General features: G+C 36.5%; 1 protein-coding gene and 2 long non-coding RNA genes across 3 annotated transcripts; 1 reads left to right on the forward strand and 2 right to left on the reverse strand.

The window, feature by feature from the left end:
• Positions 1-1,392: 1,392 nt before the first annotated feature.
• Positions 1,393-13,647, forward strand: LOC144967631 (uncharacterized). Its single transcript, XR_013644426.1, has 3 exons — positions 1,393-2,251; positions 5,963-6,222; positions 6,677-13,647. It is a non-coding gene; the product is annotated as an uncharacterized LOC144967631 (long non-coding RNA).
• LOC144967621 (uncharacterized) lies at positions 9,245-17,158 on the reverse strand. Its single transcript, XR_013644423.1, has 4 exons — positions 16,739-17,158; positions 14,160-14,383; positions 10,612-10,704; positions 9,245-9,289 (listed from the first exon to the last, which is right to left on the reverse strand). It is a non-coding gene; the product is annotated as an uncharacterized LOC144967621 (long non-coding RNA).
• On the reverse strand, positions 11,666-12,307 carry LOC144967613 (uncharacterized). Its single transcript, XM_078905123.1, has 2 exons — positions 12,152-12,307; positions 11,666-11,982 (listed from the first exon to the last, which is right to left on the reverse strand). The coding sequence occupies exons 1-2, from the start codon at positions 12,305-12,307 to the stop codon at positions 11,782-11,784; spliced, it is 357 nt and encodes a 118-aa protein (XP_078761249.1). The 3' UTR covers positions 11,666-11,781.
• Positions 17,159-18,706: the final 1,548 nt, after the last annotated feature.

An 18,706-nucleotide genomic window follows, 5' to 3' on the forward strand; every position in this document is an offset into this window, starting at 1 on the left:
ATAAGCGGTCAGTTTGATACGTACAATACCCTGCTTGGGAATCCAACTAAACAAATTACTGAAATGGGACCGACATTGATAATATTGTGACAAAAGCATATCGTACCCTGAGGCGGAACCTGTACCAGTGCCCTCCAAAGGTGAAAGATAAGGCAACGATGCTTCAGTCAGACCCGTATTGGAATACGCGTGCACGGTGGAGGATCCTTATCAATAAGGCCACATCAAGAAAATCGAACAAGTGGGCAGCTTCAAGGTTTGTCACCAACAATTACTTGCGCGAACCAGGATGCATAATTACTGAGGCCCTGAAATTGTTGCAGTGGAAAACACTGGACAGTAGGCGGAAAAAAAACCGCCTCCAACTTCACAAACAGTACATTCCTACAAAACAGCAGCAACTCTACCAAAATATTTCACAAAACCAAACTGTACATTCACAAGAAATGATCATAGCAGTAAGTTCACAATTCCAACACATATAAAAACAGTTTCTTCCCAAGAACCATCAAGGAATGGAACACTCTTCCACCAGAAATCCTAGATATTACCAACAACAAATTTAGTCAACTATTTAACATTTTTCTTTCAACTCAATAACAGAATAATAAAGAAAGTCACCACATAATTGTATAAAATCTGCAGTGATGAGTAATTCGTCTTTTGCAGATAAAGACGTTGAACTGAACTTGAAGCCAACAAATAAAGATAGCAAACTAATGTATTGAGTCTGAGGATTAATGAGAAACCTGATACCTTAGACAAAACGAAAACAAAACAGACAAAATTTGACTTCGAGTTACAACGGCACTGCTGCTGCTACTACTACTACCCCCACTATCAGGGTAGGACTATATTCATCGAGTCATTGACCCCCTTCATGGGTGAAAGCAACTCGACCTCAAAAAGCCTGCAAGTCTACTTATGACCAGACAGATAATCTACAAAAAAAAAAAAAAAATCAATCAAATCCAAATCGCAAAAACGTTTTTTTCGGTCATCTAATCGGCCGGCACTCTTGCACCCATGCCCCCCTTCCTCTCCCTCACAACACAATAATTTGTTTTCCCGGGACAAAAAGTAAACTTCCGTATTTTCTGGGACAACTGTTAGTTTTGTCAAATGTACCGGACGAATCCAGAGATTCTGGTATCATAGGCATGCCTCTAGTCCGAAACAAAATAAAAATAAAGTCCTACAGTGACACTTCCCCAGGACCTACCTCCAAAGGGATACACTCAAATAGTCCTAAAATACATTGGCATAAGTAGTATATGATGGATATATATTTTACAAGGACAAAAAAAAAATCTTTCTCCCTCGCTCAAAACAAAAACAAACAAAAAAACTTCCCTCTCGGAAAAACCTCCAGGGCCCGTTCTAATGAACGCGGACTAGCGCTTAGTCCCGGACTATCTCTGACTTTAGTAAATGACTAGAAAAAATCGGATTTAATGTGAGCTGACTAAGCTAGTCCCAGACTAAAATCACGTCACCTTCGGACTAAGTTTGGCCAAGATTTAGTCACTTGCTCGAGTCGGACTTGATCGTTTAGTCTCTGACTAGTAACTAAGAAACGGCGTCAACAAAGTCAACAAAGATGGCGGCCAATGTTAGACGACTCGGTTCGCGAGAAAAAAATACATAGAAAAAGAATTATAACGACAAAAGTAATCTGTTGATATTTGTCAATACTAAAGGAAACGGTTTAAAGGTCACAGATCGTCGAAAGCACACATTTTTGTCCGGGAAACTAATAAATCTGATGAAGTTGAGTGACTCAGTAAGTCTGAGCCTGAGATTTCAGCTTCGCTTGGTTCGAAGTTTAGATTTAGATATTTAGAGAATAACAAACACACAACTAGACCTAGCTTATTTTTTAATATGAAAATTATGTTGTTTAGCTAAAACACCCCCTACCCCCTTTTATTTTCTTTATTTTTGTGCCAAGCAAAGCAATGCGAAGTTACTCTCGATCACATGACGTGATTCGTATGACTATGACTATGACACTGTCATTGACAGTACTGCCAAAACAACTGTCAACACATGAAAATGGCGGCAGCTGTGCTGTTTCAAATTCGTCAGAGAACACTGATTCAACGGGAGAGGGTGTTTCGGGTCAGACTTAATCCCATCGATTCGTTTAACGACGATGAAATATACGAACATTTCCGTTTTCATCGTGAACACATTTTTATAATTTGTGATCTTGTAAAAGACGACCTTGATCGTCTTCTCTGGAGGAAAGGTTAGTATCTGTATTCATTTTAATTTTAATTCTAATCTCATACTAGACTAATCTTTAAAGAGAAGTTTTCTTATATTCTCATGCATCCAACCCTAAATCGGTGCGGGCAAGACTTCTTCTTCTTCTTCTCCTTCATCTTCACACCTCCTCGTCCTTCTTCATCAACATCATCATGTTCATCTTCTTCTGCCACTTCTTCCTCCTCCTCTTCTTCTTCTCAACTGAACTAGTCAAACTAAGTGTTAGTGTTGGTAGATTTCTCTAATCATCACACACAAACCACTATGACTGTTACTGGTATGACATGGAATGGAAATTTTTTCACCGCTCTCTGGCACTATTGAATTTTGCATTCCCTTAACCAATTTTCGAGCTCTTGTCGGAGATTATTTTCACTGTAATTGTAATATTTTTGAAAGGGAACATTTTTCATTAGCAAAACCAGTTTAGAATTGAAGAAAAAAAAATTGTACAGTTGGACTGACAAATTGCTGAGGAGAATCAATCTTTAAAATAGGATTTTTCACTCGAGGCGATGGGGCAGCGTGGCTCAGCAGTATGGTCTTTGCTTTGTATCCAAAAGGTAATTAGTTTGATCACCCGTTGTACTGTGCGGCCTTGAGCAATCCATCTCGTCCTAGTTCCATTTGCGGCACTGCACTGCGGCTGATGTCTGGGTTATTCCAGTGTTCCCTTGGAATAGACGCTAAAGACAGACAAATTTCCCCATTGGATGAAAAAAGGGAATGTTATCTTTATATGCATATATGCTGGTCTGACATCCGAATGCAATATGGGCCTCGTTTAACATTGTTGCACTGGACATTATTTTGTGTAATTTTTTGAGATTTTCATTATAACAATGAGCTCATGATGTATTGGGTTATCAGACCTGCAAATTAGTGCACGTTGCCTTAAGGCTTAAAGGAAAATTAGTTTATTTCATCCCAGCTTAAATGATGAGATTTACCGTTATAATATTATAATAAATGCGAGAGTAAAATACAAACTATGACACTATTTCAATACGAAGCAGAAATCAGAGCCATTCGAAACATTACAAGAAATACAAACAAAAAAAGAAAAGAAAAATATCGGATCGGAAGGTCATGGGTTCGAGCCTCGTGCTCGGCGCATAGTTGAGTCCTTGGAAAAGACTCTTTACTCACATTCTCTCACCGTACTCAGGTGTAAAATGAGTACCTGGCCGTTAACAGTGTTGTCTTTGTCCGAAAAATTGTAATATCGCCTGACAGGCGTCATGTCCTGTCCTACATGTTAAATGTTGCTGTTGACCAGGGAACTGTTGTAAAGCGCTTTGAGCACATTTAATGGATATTGCGCTATATAAAGCTCAATTTAATTTAGTATGAATCAAGTAAAAATCCTCTCTTGCGGTTATACCAAAGCTGTTAAAAAATCGTAATATGTTGTTTCAAAACTTGTGTCGTGTTTTTAAAATTTCACTTCAAATACACATTACAAAGATGTTGTCGACGGTCAATTTAAATAAAGTATTTCACTGGATAGACTTTAAAAAGTGAAAGTAATACATTCGAGTACAGTTTCCTTGAACTTGAACTCATTCGAATATCCCAAATTTTTTCATTATTATTTTTAGTTGTCATTCCATTCCTTACTTGAACTAATTTCACCTAGCCAATGTAAAAAAGGATTTGATTAATTCAAGGTTTTATTTTAATGCGCCCTGTTATTTCGACCACCGAAAATTTACTGTTACATTGACAGTTACGTTTGTGTACAATATGATACACATGCATACACACAGGCACTCACACACTCCATTGTCATTTCGCATAATTGACACCTCTCTTACTTATTCTTATCACTTCGCCATTCATTCTAATTTCAATGCCACATGCCATGATTTGCTACTAGTTGGCTACGTCATTAAATGAATGATGTGATACAGGAACCTCCCAATAAAAGTAAATAATAATTATAAATTTCCCTTTAATAGTCCTCATGCGGAAATTTGTCTTAGGGTTTATTCAATGGGAATACTGGAATAACTCCGGTGTCACCAACAGCACAGCGCTGCAAATTGAGCTAGGGAGAGATGGCTTGTTGATGGCCACATGCCATGGTGTATATTCGAACTAGGTATCTTTTGGGTACGAAGCAAAGACCATACTGGTGAGGCACAAGCGTCAAGTACAATGACATTTTTTAAAAAATTATTAAAATTTAGCTTTACATAGCGCAATATCCACTAAATGTGCTCAAAGCGCTTTACAAGGGGACACTGGTCAACAGCAACATTTAACATGTAGGACGAGACAAGCGCCTGTTAGGCGATATTACAATTTTTCGGACAAAGGCACCTCTGCTAACAGCCAGGTACTCATTTTACACATGAGTACAGTGAGAGAATGTGAGTAAAGAGCCTTTTCCAAGGACTCAACTATGTGCCGAGCGCGAGGCTCGAACCCAGGACCTTCCGATCCGAAAGCGAGTGTCATACCACTAGACCACATCTGCACAAAGACATCATGCTGAAAGTAATCGCATCAAATAGTTCTTCCTTCACTCCTTCAGAGCTGCAAGGCTGGTGTAGCGGGAGTTTATCTATGTTTCTTTAGTGTGAAACAGACAATAGTAATTGCTTGCTACCCCTTGGATAGGACACAGGTTTATTGTAAAGAACTTTCCACCAGATCTAACAAATACAGATTACCCACCCCATCATTCCTGGGTGGTCAGTGGGGTCAAATAAAAATCTCTACTTTGCCCTTAGCATGTAAAGCGAATACCCTAATAATTGAGCTAGAGGGACCAACTTCGCATCAAAGACCTGTTTAGATATCCTTAAATATTTGAAATGAAAAAAAAAATAATTTAATGAATAGCAGTCCTTCAGAGGCATGAAGCCCAAGGAGCCAGGGTTTATCCCGGTTTCTATGGCATGAAACAGACAATAACAATTGCTTGCTACCCTTTGAATAGGAAGGTAGTCTATCACAAAGTACTTTCATGAGATCTGACAGACTTAGCTACAGAAGCACAACCCCTCCGACTATCACCATCCCCCCCCCCCCCCCCCCCCCCCCCCCCCCCCCCCCTTTCTACCACTTACATTACATCAGAAAAAGGGGCAAGTTGGAACAATGCAATGGTTTATTCCTCTGTTCCCCTCTCCTCTGCCTCCATCCATTCTAACCCACTACTGGCAGTCACTACCACTACTAAATGCTCTTCAAAACTTGTAATAGTAAAGCACCATCCCAGTGATAAGAAAAGACATCATCAGGCTTCACATAAAAGCTCATTACCCAATCAGTTTTCATCAGGCACAGTTACTCAATCAGTCAGTTGTCACACATCATTCGCTTTATTAGGCATAGGACTATCAACATATTGATCAGTCAGTCACTTGCCTCCCACCCACTAGCCTTTTGTTGAGTCGTCATGGTATGTTACACAAAGTACATGGTTGTTAAAAGGTCACCCAATGACTATTACTCCCCACCCTCATCCCATCTCCATTCCCTGACGCCTGGGTTATTCCATTCTTCCCTTGGAACAGACCCTGAGACACATTTCTCCTATGGGATGAATAAAAGGAATTTTATTATTTTATAAGAGGCCATTGTGCGCGAGCTGTACTGTACGTAAGTTGACTACACTTCCTGATTTAGATTTTATTGCAGGTTTTAATATATGCAAAAATTTTCCTTCTCCCATTTTTAGGTCGTCTCTGATGCAATTTTATAAGTTACAAACTTGGTTCCTAAGTGGCCTGGTTCAGTGCATGATGCAAATTTTTTAGGAAATCTGGGCTATTCTTTGCATTTGAGGATCCACATCGCAGGGCTTTGGATGGTGTGATCCTTGGAGACAGTCGTTATATGTTAAGAAATTGGCTAATGACCCCAATACCAAAACCCCCAAAATAGAGGAGAAGAGGCATTTAACACCGCCCATCGTATCACAAAATGCACGATTGAAAGGTAAGTTTTACCAATCATATAATCCCACCCTCCAGGAAACAATAACATTTTGATAATTTTTGAAATTTAATATTTCAGGTTTATTTTTATATCCACTTTAACAATACAATTTGCAAATGATCAATGAAAATAAAAGAAAATTAACCAAAAAAATAGTTGTAATCATACTGTCATTGTCATGCTAGTATAAACATTACATTTTTTTTTTTTTTGAAGAACTCAGATTAACCATTATATGTAATTCTTTCCCTTCTAATTGTAATTAAATGACTGAGAAAAAAAAAAATAATATAAAAATAAAGAGAGAGAGAGAGAGAGAGAGAGAGAGAGAGAGAGAGAGAGAGAGAGAGAGAGAGAGAGAGAGAGAGAGAGAGAGAGAGAGAGAGGTCCATTTAATTTTAATTGGTTTTAAGTGTACATGTACAAGTACAAGCAATTATTGTCATTTCAACAGAGTCATTGGAGTGGTTAAAAGAAGATGGAATTGTCTCCATGACGAGCTCAGAATGACGCCTGACAGAGCCTGCAAGGTTATTTATGTGTTTTTGGCTCCACAACTTTGCTGTTGATGCTGGCCTACCCATGGAAGAAAACAACCGTAATGATGATGATGATGACAGCAATCATAACTTTTCTCCTATTGGGACTCGGGAAGGAGCATCTGAACAGAACGTCTTGCTGCTGGCAAGGCAGCCAGGCTGACTTTGATTAATAGTGCTTTTAGAAATATCGTTGAACCTCTCTAATCAGGAAATAAATATAATCATTAATGTAGTACATCACTCTGCAAGTATACTGTGTGCAGTATTCTTGTTGTGATGAGCTACATAAATGTCATACTGTTTTAATTATTGTTCCAGCTGGTCATATGGAAACACATTTCTATATCATATAACTACAAGTCGCCTATCAGGCATCTAGTACTCTTTGACTATCCCATTTTACTCCTTTTTACTGGCGCTGATGTGTTGCAAGTGCTGTAAAACCCTTAAAAACAAAAACAAACCTGTTTGGCAGGAAGTATTAAAGTGCATTCACTGTAATTTTTTCTGGAATGGGTCTGATGTAAATTGGAAAACTGAACAAGAATTCTCATGCCTGAGTCGGTTATCAAACAGAAAACAAAGGGGCATTAAAATTTTCTTTTTTTAAGGTCATCAAAATCCTGAGTTGAGCAATCAAATTTTAACTGCCCTATTGTCATAAGACAATTACATATTGTAAGACCTTTTGTATAAATCATTATACCAGCCGCTTAGCCAAAGCCCAGGATAGTCCCAAGTCACATTTGTGATAAGGGTCTTAAATCGCCATGCCACTGTACAAGTTTGTGACAATAGGCCAAAATAACAATCTGTATTTATTCCAGAGGATTTGTTCTACCAATAACATAAGGAACAATGGAGTGATTGTAGTAAAAAAAAGGCCTTAAACACTGCATGCATGCGATTTTAAGTAAATTTTAACAAAAACATATCAGCTCTATCAAAAGTACAGATTGAGATAAATACAGGACTAAAACCCTCTAAATAACAATTAGAAAATCTCAAGAACCATTTTTTAAAAATGGTTTAAGGCAATTCATAAGACAGGTTTTAACTGCGATTTTCTAAGATACTATGAGGCCAATTTTTTCTACACTATGGACAAATGTATTGCAACATGTCTCCATGGATTGCTTTAAACCATTTTTAAAATTGACTCAAAATACATGTGATTGAATTAATATTCAAATTCAAGACATTAGAAACCAATTGGGTCATGGATAGAAACTAAATTATGATGTCATTTGTGAACGCTCCCAGCTGTGATTTTCATACATGAATTAATTTCCTATAACTGTCATCTGCATTTTTTGCAGCCGCAAATCAGGGCGATCCGCAAATTTCCCAAAATTGGCAAATCGTGGCAAATTTTGGGAAAATTGGCAAATCGCGTGGCAAATTTTGGGGGAAAAAAAGAAGCGAAAACAAAATAACGAAAAAGAAAGTGCGAAACTTGAGAAATGTTGCAGCTTTGCCTGGGCCCAAACCAAGGGAAGCTACTCTCTACGGATAATGATCTCATGCTCGCAGTGTATCTGCATACACTGCAATTCCCAATTTTTGTGATATTCCTCAGCATGAGTCTGATACTGGAATTATACATCTGACCCTATTTTGGAAGTCTGAGGCAGATTATGTTCTAGCTCTCGCTGCATTGGCGTCCCGGTATGCCTTCTCAACATGCTCGTCAGCTGATGTGGAGCGAAGTTTTTCTCTTTACAATCTTGTCTTGTCTTCCAGAAGGCGTAGACTCACAGAAAACAACATCAAAGGACTAGTTTTCCTTTACTACAATAAGTTTATCGATGCCTCTTTTTTTGAGTAGTAAAAGAAAACTAGGCCTTTGATGAGTCTGACTGAAAGTGTACGTTTGTTTGTGTGTATGTGTGTGTGATTGTCTAAAAGTTTGGGCGCATAAATCGCTTTACATTGTGTAAATTAATAAATGTAGCCTCCTTAAATGTAATAAATTGTCTTTTATAATTTTTTTTTTCTGTATCGCGTGTTAATTTTTACTGAAACGCTTAGTTCTCCTCGGCAAATTTTTTGGCAAATTTTGGTCTTTTTGGCAAATTTCTTGGCAAATTTTGGGGGGTTTTTTGGGCAAATTTTAGGTCCCAATTTGGCAAAAAATGCAGATGACAGCTATAATATCAAGACATATAAAAAGAATAATTTAATTATAAGTAGTGTAATAATTAATATGCCTCATCTTAAATTTCATGTATTCAATTCTTATGGTATTTTGTTCAACAATGGAGTTGGGTTTTTTTTATAATGGAGTATTTCCGACTGCAGCCATTGATCCACTAATGGATTGTCAGTGATCTGTCATCTCCTCTTGGGGCCAGCTTGTCGTAATCTTTGGCTGATGCCATCTGAGGCATTCCACTCCTCTGGTGTATGGGGAAGAGTTTCTATTGTCAAATCATCTACTACAACTACTGACTCCACCACAGAGCAATCAACAAAACTGATTTCATTAATCTCACTCATATCCATCTGTCTGGCTAGTGTTGAAGCTGTGGAGGAAAAAAAAATCTTTAGAACATCTTTTTCACTGCATTGAAACAAAACATGATTATATCTGTGAATTATGAAACTGGCCACATTATGAAATCAAGTGGTGCTGAAATCAAAAACGTCATTTCATTTTGAAACTTCTCTGATCCCACATAGTCTTCAGGTCAAAGTCAGAATTTGGAATGATAAAAACTTTTGAACAATGTTATCTCCTTAAGCAACATGAAATGCTGGCCATTTAATTGAGATGATTTTAGAACCACATCCCACTTTTTAAACAAATCCTTATAAACTGTTTGTCAGTGCTTAAAAGTGTTAATATAAATATATTTGAGAAAACAATGGACTCAGCAACAGTATGCATTTTTGTTTTATTTCCTTGTAAATCATCTTTTTGTTTGAGTATTTTTCTCTAAGGGGGAACCAGTATTTTTTTTTACATATGTAATATGTGATAAGTAAGCATTTGAGTGTGTTCCTCTTAATGGGGACCTGTGCTTGTGCCTGGACGACACTTTTAGGTGACTTCAAACTAAGTCCACCGATGGCATGCTCTTGGAATCTACATCCATTCCATATAAGAACCATTCCCTTTTTGTTTTACTTATTAGTGCTTTGAATTGTTAATCTAGAATTGCTTGACTATCCATTTGCATCCTTTTTACTGGTGCTGAAATGACCTAAACATGTCGCAAGCAATTAAAAACAGAAGAGGATTTATAATTCTAGAACATTTTGTTCCTTTTTACTGGCACTGATATGACCTTAATGTGTTGCAAGCGCCGTAAAACCATTAAAAACAAACAAATAAAGAATGTTGATTAAACAAAATCACACAACCACACTTATGTTATACTTCGTGGTCCCACTGTCACTTCAATGTCCCCCATTTTGACCAACTTGTTAGCCGTGATAGTCCTTTCAGTACTGTTGTCAATGTTAAATACACTGTTAGTGGCTATGTGGTCTTGTGGTATGACACTCGTTTTCGGATCGGAAGGTCCTGGCCTGAGCCTCGCTCGGCGCATAGTTGAGTCCTTGGAAAAGACTCTTTACTCACATTCTCTCACCGTACTCAGGTGTAAAATGAGTACCTGGCCGTTAACAGTGTTGTCTCTGTCCGAAAAATTGTAATATCGCCTAACAGACGTCATGTCCCGTTCTAAATGTTGCTGTTGGTCAGGGACCCCTTGTAAAGCGCTTTGAGCACGTTTGTGTTTTTGCTATATACAAAAGCTCATTTAAACAAATTTTTCTTTATTCTTTCGGGTGAAATTCTATTAATAATTTAATGACTTTGTAGCAAAAGAATTATGCTTACTGATTATGGTGTAATCTCCAAGATTACAGTCAGATATGTCAATAATAATTCTGGCTGGACTGGGATTCGGAACCAAACTCTCAGTGCCCATTACTGTAAAGAAAATTGTTGATAAATTTGAATTAAATGAAGTATAGAATTCACAAGTTGCACTTCAAGTCCAGATTACCCATTACAAACTTAATGAGGAGGAACACAGTGGTGTTTTTTTTTAAAGGTGAATTGTTATGAAATTATAATGATTTTAATTCTATTTATATCAATTTTAATATGATACGATATCAATTGATTTTTAATGTAAAATTTGCATCATATAATTACCGGTCTCTGGCTCTTTTTTTTTTTTTTAACCATGAAATGCATCCAAGTGTAATCTTATCTTCTGATCTTGAGACCCATGAATCCCAGAAATAACAAATCTGCTGGGAATTGAACCCATGACACTTTGATTCATATGCAAGCATGATAACTCGCTGTGCCATTGGCTTGCCCTAAATAAAACACTAAATGAAACAAAATAAATCTTTACAGGACCCAACTCCAAAGTGGAATTTCAATACAATGTTGCATGATGCCACTTTGACGATTGTGATAAAAAATACATGGCAATCCCTTATGACACAAAAGCTCTTGCTCCATCACTTATTTCAAATTTGAAATATTCATATGGCGGAAAACACAAAGGGTCTCAGAGGGTTTTCATTTTGGGGCCCATTTTGACCAATTTTCAAAATACTCCAAACACATCATATTTGGTATCAAATGAAAGGTTAATCATTGCAGATTCAGAAAAAATAGCTTTTGAGAGCAGCAGGCCTCTTACATGAAGAGAAATTGTCAAAGAAAGACAACTCTTCCGTTTTTTTGAAAATTTCTGGTAATTCTCAGGATCACCAAAATTTCAATGCAAACCTGCCCCCAGGCATTTGAAATCATCTTAAAACAGCATAACTAAGCAGCCCATGCATTTTTCTCAAAATAATAGCAGGATTCATGTCATATTTTTTTTTTTAATGTAAAAAAAAAAAATACAAAAGGACACGAGTCGGAAAAATTTGAAGTTTTCATGTTTTTTTTATTTTAAAGTATAAAATTCTTTGAAATGTTATAAATAATCAATAAATCTAATATATACAGCAAATACAAATAAAGGTTAATATATACAATCAATTATAATTTTAAAAAATAGTGCCCCCTGTTATCAATCGTAACTTGCTCCGAGGGCACTTTCGTCCAGCGGTAGTTGTCCGGAGGGCCCTGACTGATGAAGCTTTCATCTGGAACATCACCAAACACATAACTCTTGCCAGGGCCCTTCCGCATGAATCGCACGAATGGAGCATCAGAAGAAGGCTCTGGTGGGGTTGAAACCTGTGGAAAAATTACAAGAAACAAGATGATAGGTATATTCTTATCATAAAAAAAAATTCAAATTTCAAAGTCAAACAACAGCTTACTTACCACCTGCAACTTCAGAAAACATGAAAATGAGTTATAAATATTACAAAATATTGCATTAAAGGTATGAAAAACTTCTTACAACAGCAAAAAAAGTCTTTGTGAGCTTGTTTATCTCGCATGTTATTTTGAGGTACTCCCCCACCTTCACCACTGGACAGTCTGATCTGGGAAAGATAAGTAAATATGGTTCTGGTATTACATTAAAGTCAAATAGAAAGTTGTGTTTATATCTCATATGTTAAGAAGTGTAATGCAATATGAAATAATAAAAGAACCTGCCCAAAGAAAAATATACAAATTAGCAAATAATATTAATAATGAGTCTAATAACATATAATCATTGAAATATTTATATGAAGAAAAGTAGCTGAAATAAATGTACAACTAATTAGAGAAATTTTACTGATGTTATCTGAATCATACAAGAAAGAAAAATGGTGGGAATCAAATTAAATGAAAGGGAACATAATTCTATTCAAATTTGATAAAAATAACGTCTATTTATCATTTTCATAAATTTAATCTAAATTTAGTTGATTTCTTATGGGTCGCCAGCCATGCCATTATCGTGAATCAGCCGCCATATTGGTTTCGCTATTCTGTGGCATAGCAGTTTTCCAAACTTTGCCGTATCGCACATTAAATCAAGGCATTTCAAGCCAAAATAACATCATCCTGCGTAGTTGTGGGTTTCTATCTTGTTATTCATCATATATTTACAATAAAATAAGTCGATTATCGACTTTCAGGGGTTAGAAATGGAATTATCAGAATCAAAACAATCGAAGCCGGCTTGATTCTGCTATGGAAAAACTGCTATGGAAGAGCGACACACAGAAAAACGGGCATTAAAACTAACACAAATCCTTTGAATTTCACATTGATTATACTAAAATACTTAAAATTATAATAAAAATAGTCAACTTACCAATTTTCACTCGTCGAAGTTATCGGATAACGTTTTAGGGCCGTAAACAAAAACTGCAGCTATGGAAAAACGATGTAGACACCGGATGTTTTGACTCGTATTTTACAGGAAGTAAGAGCCTCGCTATGGAAGAATTACGAAGTCCCCAAAACTTTGTGTTTTCTAAAACGGCCGTTTTTCTTTATTTTACGCATGAAATCATAATTATTTTTAAAAATGAAACTCATTCTCCGATTTTTTAATGTTTTATTTCACAAAATATGGCCATTCAAAGAATTTCTGAGTTGATTTCATGTTTCTTTAACGCAGTTTTCCGAAACTACCGTGGCTGAAATGAAAACGTTTGTTGTCGCCAAAACCCATAAAAAAACACTTCAACAAACAATATCTTAATAACAACAAAATATTTTTTTTCAAACTGCTCACACAGGTTCCTTAACCATAAATCAACACAAAACACACAAAAAAATAAGTGAATTTGGATTTTTTCATAGAAATAAGTTTATTTCAAAAGGAGACCCCCATTTTGGGCCTTCTTGTGTTTTCTGCCATATAATTTTGTCAGCTACTTCAGGATTGATGGTGTAAAGTAAATTTCAAGATTTTAACTACCATTGAATTATTAAATGTGAATAATCTTGTTTTGATACTCGACTTCAGCCTTCATTTATTCTTTTAATGTTTTTAAAATTGAGAAAAAATCAAGAGGGAACGTGTCCCAGAGGCAGTTGTTAGATATGCAATAGAGGTGATATACTTTTGAGACTTAACTACCAAAAGAGGATAGTTATGTTAGAGAAAAATGAATCAGTGCATAGGCAATTGTAAGGATGTCAATATTAGACGATCACAAAAGATGCATGCATACATAGTACAAATTACTTGTTTAAAATATTGTAAGGTACTATTTGTATTCATGTCAGGCAGCCCCAGAGACCAGCGATCACATCGTCCTCCACTGTCCAGTCACTAAACTTGAAGGTGGCTATGAAACCGTCCTTAGGGTGGAGGAAGACTTTAGAAGCTGGGTTGACGAAATAAATTTGGAGGTGTAGCCATATGCTACTACTACTACTTTATTCATGGAATGCCTAGATGACAGCCTTTTACATTTGTATACAGAACAATGTATGGAACTATTATAATTGCAGAAATTTACCTTGAATACCATCAACAATGTTACTACACTCGCCAATAATGACGAGTACCGTTACTTGTTCAGTAAAGATTGAAGAGGGTCCTGGTTTCCCCCTCCAGTCTGCTTTACATAATCAACATGACTTTGGACTATTCTTTTCGTGTCCTTGAATTTTTTTTATAGCTCCATCACCGAACGGTTTTTGAGAATTCCGCATTGACTCTCATTCTGATCTTTTCCCAAACCTGAAAATGAAAAAGGAGAAAAAAATATGTAAATCAACGATTATGTAATGAGATTGTTGAGGACATTCATTTTGCACTGGAATCAGTTCTATTGATTGCTTTTTGTTGCCATAAAATCTTTATTTATTATTATGGTTGTAGCAAACTTTACTTGTATAATTAGTCTGTATCCTTTAAATTATTTGCATAAAAAATGTCATGCTTTTGAGTGTAGATTATTATCAGTCATACCTCTTAAATTGGCATTTTATCATTAAATATTTGTAGGGTCTGACTGGAGAGGGTGAAGATTTATTTCTTGCTTATCAAATGTACTCGGGTAGGTCGCCCTAAATCTGTATGCTTTTCTATACCTCAAATTCCAACAGCTCTAACTGCAATTATTTGACATCTTTTGTTAGTTTGATGTAAATACATATGAGGTATTATCAGTTAACCTTGCTTAAAAACCGAAATAGATACCAAACCCCCTCACCCCAAATATGTATGCTCATGCCCCAAACCCGTATACGGCTTGCCCTAAACCAGTACAGCATTAAATTAGTCTCCTAATTTTTCAAAATTTCATAATTTTTTTAATATGATAATGTTGTGGTAGAATTTCATTTATAATTAGTTTTTAAAAATATTTTCTAAAAGACAAAAAAAAATAAAAAAATTGAGCATATATAAAGAGCATTATCCTAGCATTTACGTTTGTTGCGGTTATAACTTTTGACGCATTAGCGATTTTCTGTTATTTTTTGCACTGAAAAAAAAAAAAAAAATAAATAAAGACACAGCTTGGAAATTTTTTTTAAAAAGAAAAAAAACAACCTTTTACTTTTAGAAAGAAGTTTATTTTCACTTCCACTTCATTTCGAATTTTTCTGGTTGACTTGTTCTAAATATTCAAGTGAGTTGAAAGCTTAAAACTTTTGTCATTTTTTGTGGCAACTGACACAGATGCTAGATTTGTATACGGCTAAACATGCTCAAAGCTCTGTAAGGGGCTCCAAGCCAATAGCAACACCGCAATATCACAACTTTTCCCCGACAGAGTCATTACTTTTAATGGCCAATTACTCAATAAGGAGCCTTTTCCAATGACTCGACTTTGAACCACTCAGGGAGGGACTTGAATCTTGGGCCTACGGGTCCAAATGCAAGTGTCATACTACAAGACAACAAAGCCCCACTTAGTAGGGGCAAAGAGGAAGGGTGAAATTTATTGCCTAACCTCCGCACTACACTACATCTATTTATATTGTTTATTGATAAATTATGGGTGCCATGTCGGCTATTATGATGCTTTAAAATTTTCATTGAACATGCCAACCTGTTTTTTTCATTTTTTTTCCATTAATTTTCTTTTTTTTTTTTTTTAGAAACCCGAGACCGGGTTGCCACCTTGCCTGTTCTTGCCAAGTAGGTAGTAAAAGGGTGGATCAGAGAGCAGAGCAGGGAGATAGGAAGTAGATAAACACGAGGTATACAAATACAAAGCAACATTGTGAGTGACAGGGACCTACAGTAGGCACTTGCAAGAATTTTTCAAAATAGTGGCTATGGGTATTAATTTAGCGTAGAAAAATAAAGGGGAGTGAAACATTAACTAGAGTGAAAAAAGTATCGCTCTATCTCCACTGGTTAAAAAGTTATGACCGTTTATGTGGAGGAAAATCTCTATATAGCTTAATAGGAAAAAAATGTGACGAAAGCACAGCATCCCAATGCATAATCAAGTTTAATTCAGAAACAGCTTCAGATACAACTTTGAAATTTTTACATGTGGTAAATCATCTCTGTAATACATTGCAAACAGAAAATGAATTATTTATTGAGAAAGAAAAGTATAGTTTAGAGCTGAGACAGCTGAAATCAAGGAAAAATAGATCACGACATACAAATGAATGACCTATTGGAATTTTGGAAAAGTCAATAATAGAATATTTATTCACATGAAGATAAACCAAATACACCACTGAATCGGCGTCATTTAGTTGTTCACTTTGAACTTTTCAAAATGAAAATAGACCTCATAAAAGCAAAGATATGGACTGACAAATGTTTGAGGTGGTGTATTAGCCTACTCTACAGTCCTACAGATGCCCAGTGTCAGTGACCGTGCTGTAGCCTATTTTTATTTCATTTCATGATAGACCAAATACACCACTGAATCGGCGTCATTTAGTTGTTCACTTTGAACCTTTCATAATGAAAATAGACCTCATAAAAGCAAAGATATGGACTGACAAATGTTTGAGGTGGTGTATTAGCCTACAGTCTACAGTCCTACAGATGCCCAATGTCAGTGACCGTGCTATAGCCTATTTTTATTTCATTTCATTAGTGACAAAGAAAAAATATATGTACTTCTCTTTTTTTCGCACTGTCACGGAGTGCTGCAATCTCGACATAATTGTATTTTCCAGGAGGGCTGCAGTTTCAGGGTTTGAAAAGTTATAGTTTTTCTCTTGTTGAGCTCCATTTTCGTCAATGAATTTCAAAAGGAAATAGAATCTAAACAAAACGAAAGCGGATGTAGCGCTGATTAAATCTTTTGCGTCAGAAGAACCCAAACAGCAGCACAAAATAACCGATAGAGTCAAGGGATAGGTCAGGACTAGGTCAGGACTAGCCACGCCCATTTCTAGGCTAAAGCCCAGCTAGTCCGAGACTAAATAATGCTCATTGAATCCGATTTTTTTTAGACACTTACTAAGTTTGGGCTAAAGACTAGCTAGTCATTTACTAGACTAGTAAATTACTAAAGTTAGTCCGCGTTCATTAGAACGGGCCCAGGTCGGAGCCAGACGAAACCAAATGATCACATGTCAGAACAAGACGCTGTAAGACAAAGTGATATAGGGGTATAGAAGGGATAGCAAAGCTGTTCCCACATCATAAAGACGCAATCAGTCCAAGAGACAGTGGGGCCCAATGTTTCCCCGACTTCCTCCCATGTATGTCTGCATGTATGTATGTATGTATGTATGTATATGTGTTTGTATGTACGCTCATTTCTTTTGTATACATGTGTAGAAACAATGTGCAAGCGTGTATGTTCGTGTATGGCTGTGTCTGTATTTGTAAATGTGTTGATGTTCATACCATGAACCAAACTGAGCATTGTTTACCTCACATGAATTGCCTTTAATTTGGACAATAAAGATTATTATTATTATTATTATTATTATTATTATTATTATTATTATTATTATTATTATTATTATTATTATTATTATTATTATTATCTATAATATTTCCCTCTTAGTCTTAGCAAAGCACTAGTCAAAGGCCTCCTCACCTCACCTCATTCTCATGACTGAGGTGGCTGTACTGTAAAGGAGACACGAGAGATGACTTTGCAAGTAATAACACCCAGGAAAAAGACGAAGGGGGGGGGGGGGGGGGGGGGGGGGGCTAATTCAAATAGTAGAAGTGGATTCCAAGAGCATACAATACTATCAATACTATCAAGCGTGTTTGGTTCGAGATCACCCAAATGTCACACATACAATCATACAGACAAAAACACAACGATCCCACTGAGAGGAATATTTTTACAAAATGTATTCAAAATAAACACTGACAGTAGATGATTTCTTCTTCTTCTTCTTCTTCGTCTTGTGGAAACCTCCAATATTGTCGAGGATCACTCCACAGTTTGTAGTGTTTTACTTTTTAAACTTGCTAAAACTCTGCACATAATACTAAAACCACATAGATTAAAAAGTCACGTTGTGAACTCCAGCAATCGCGTGAAGGCATGTTGGCAACCGTTTTCAGCCACTTCAGCTGGGAGGCTATTCCATAGTCGGGCAGTGGAAGGGAAAAACGAATACATGTGGGCGTCTGTTTTTGATGTTGGGATGGTTACTCTTGCTGTGTGTCCCCTCGTATTTCTTGTGCCGATATCTTTGATGTCGTTTGGAAGTTTAAGGCACGAATTTTCGTAGTAGATCTTGTGGAACAATTTAAGTTTATCTATCTTTCTTCTCTTTTCCAGAGGTTCAAGGCCAATCCGTTGTGATATTTCAGACGCGCTTGAGAAAGGATCGAATGTGTTTGTGATGCGTCTTGCTGTTTTTCTTTGGATGTTTTCTAAGGTGTCGATATTTTTCTTTGTATATGGGTCCCAAGTTGAGCTGCCATACTCCAAAATTGGTCTAACAATAGTTTTAAAAGCAAGGGTTTGAGTTGTGATTGGGCATCTTTTTAAATTGCGGGTGATGTAAGCGCTTGTTTGATTTGCCTTTGAAGCCAGGTGACATATGTGGTCATTCCATTTGAGGTTTTTAGCAAACTCAATGCCAAGGTATTTTGCTGTCTTGACATGTT

The sequence above is a fragment of the Berghia stephanieae genome, chromosome 1 (genome assembly GCF_034508935.2).
Source record: "Berghia stephanieae isolate SIO BIC M18660-M18661 chromosome 1, UCSD_Bste_1.3, whole genome shotgun sequence".
Taxonomy (NCBI): domain Eukaryota; kingdom Metazoa; phylum Mollusca; class Gastropoda; order Nudibranchia; family Aeolidiidae; genus Berghia; species Berghia stephanieae.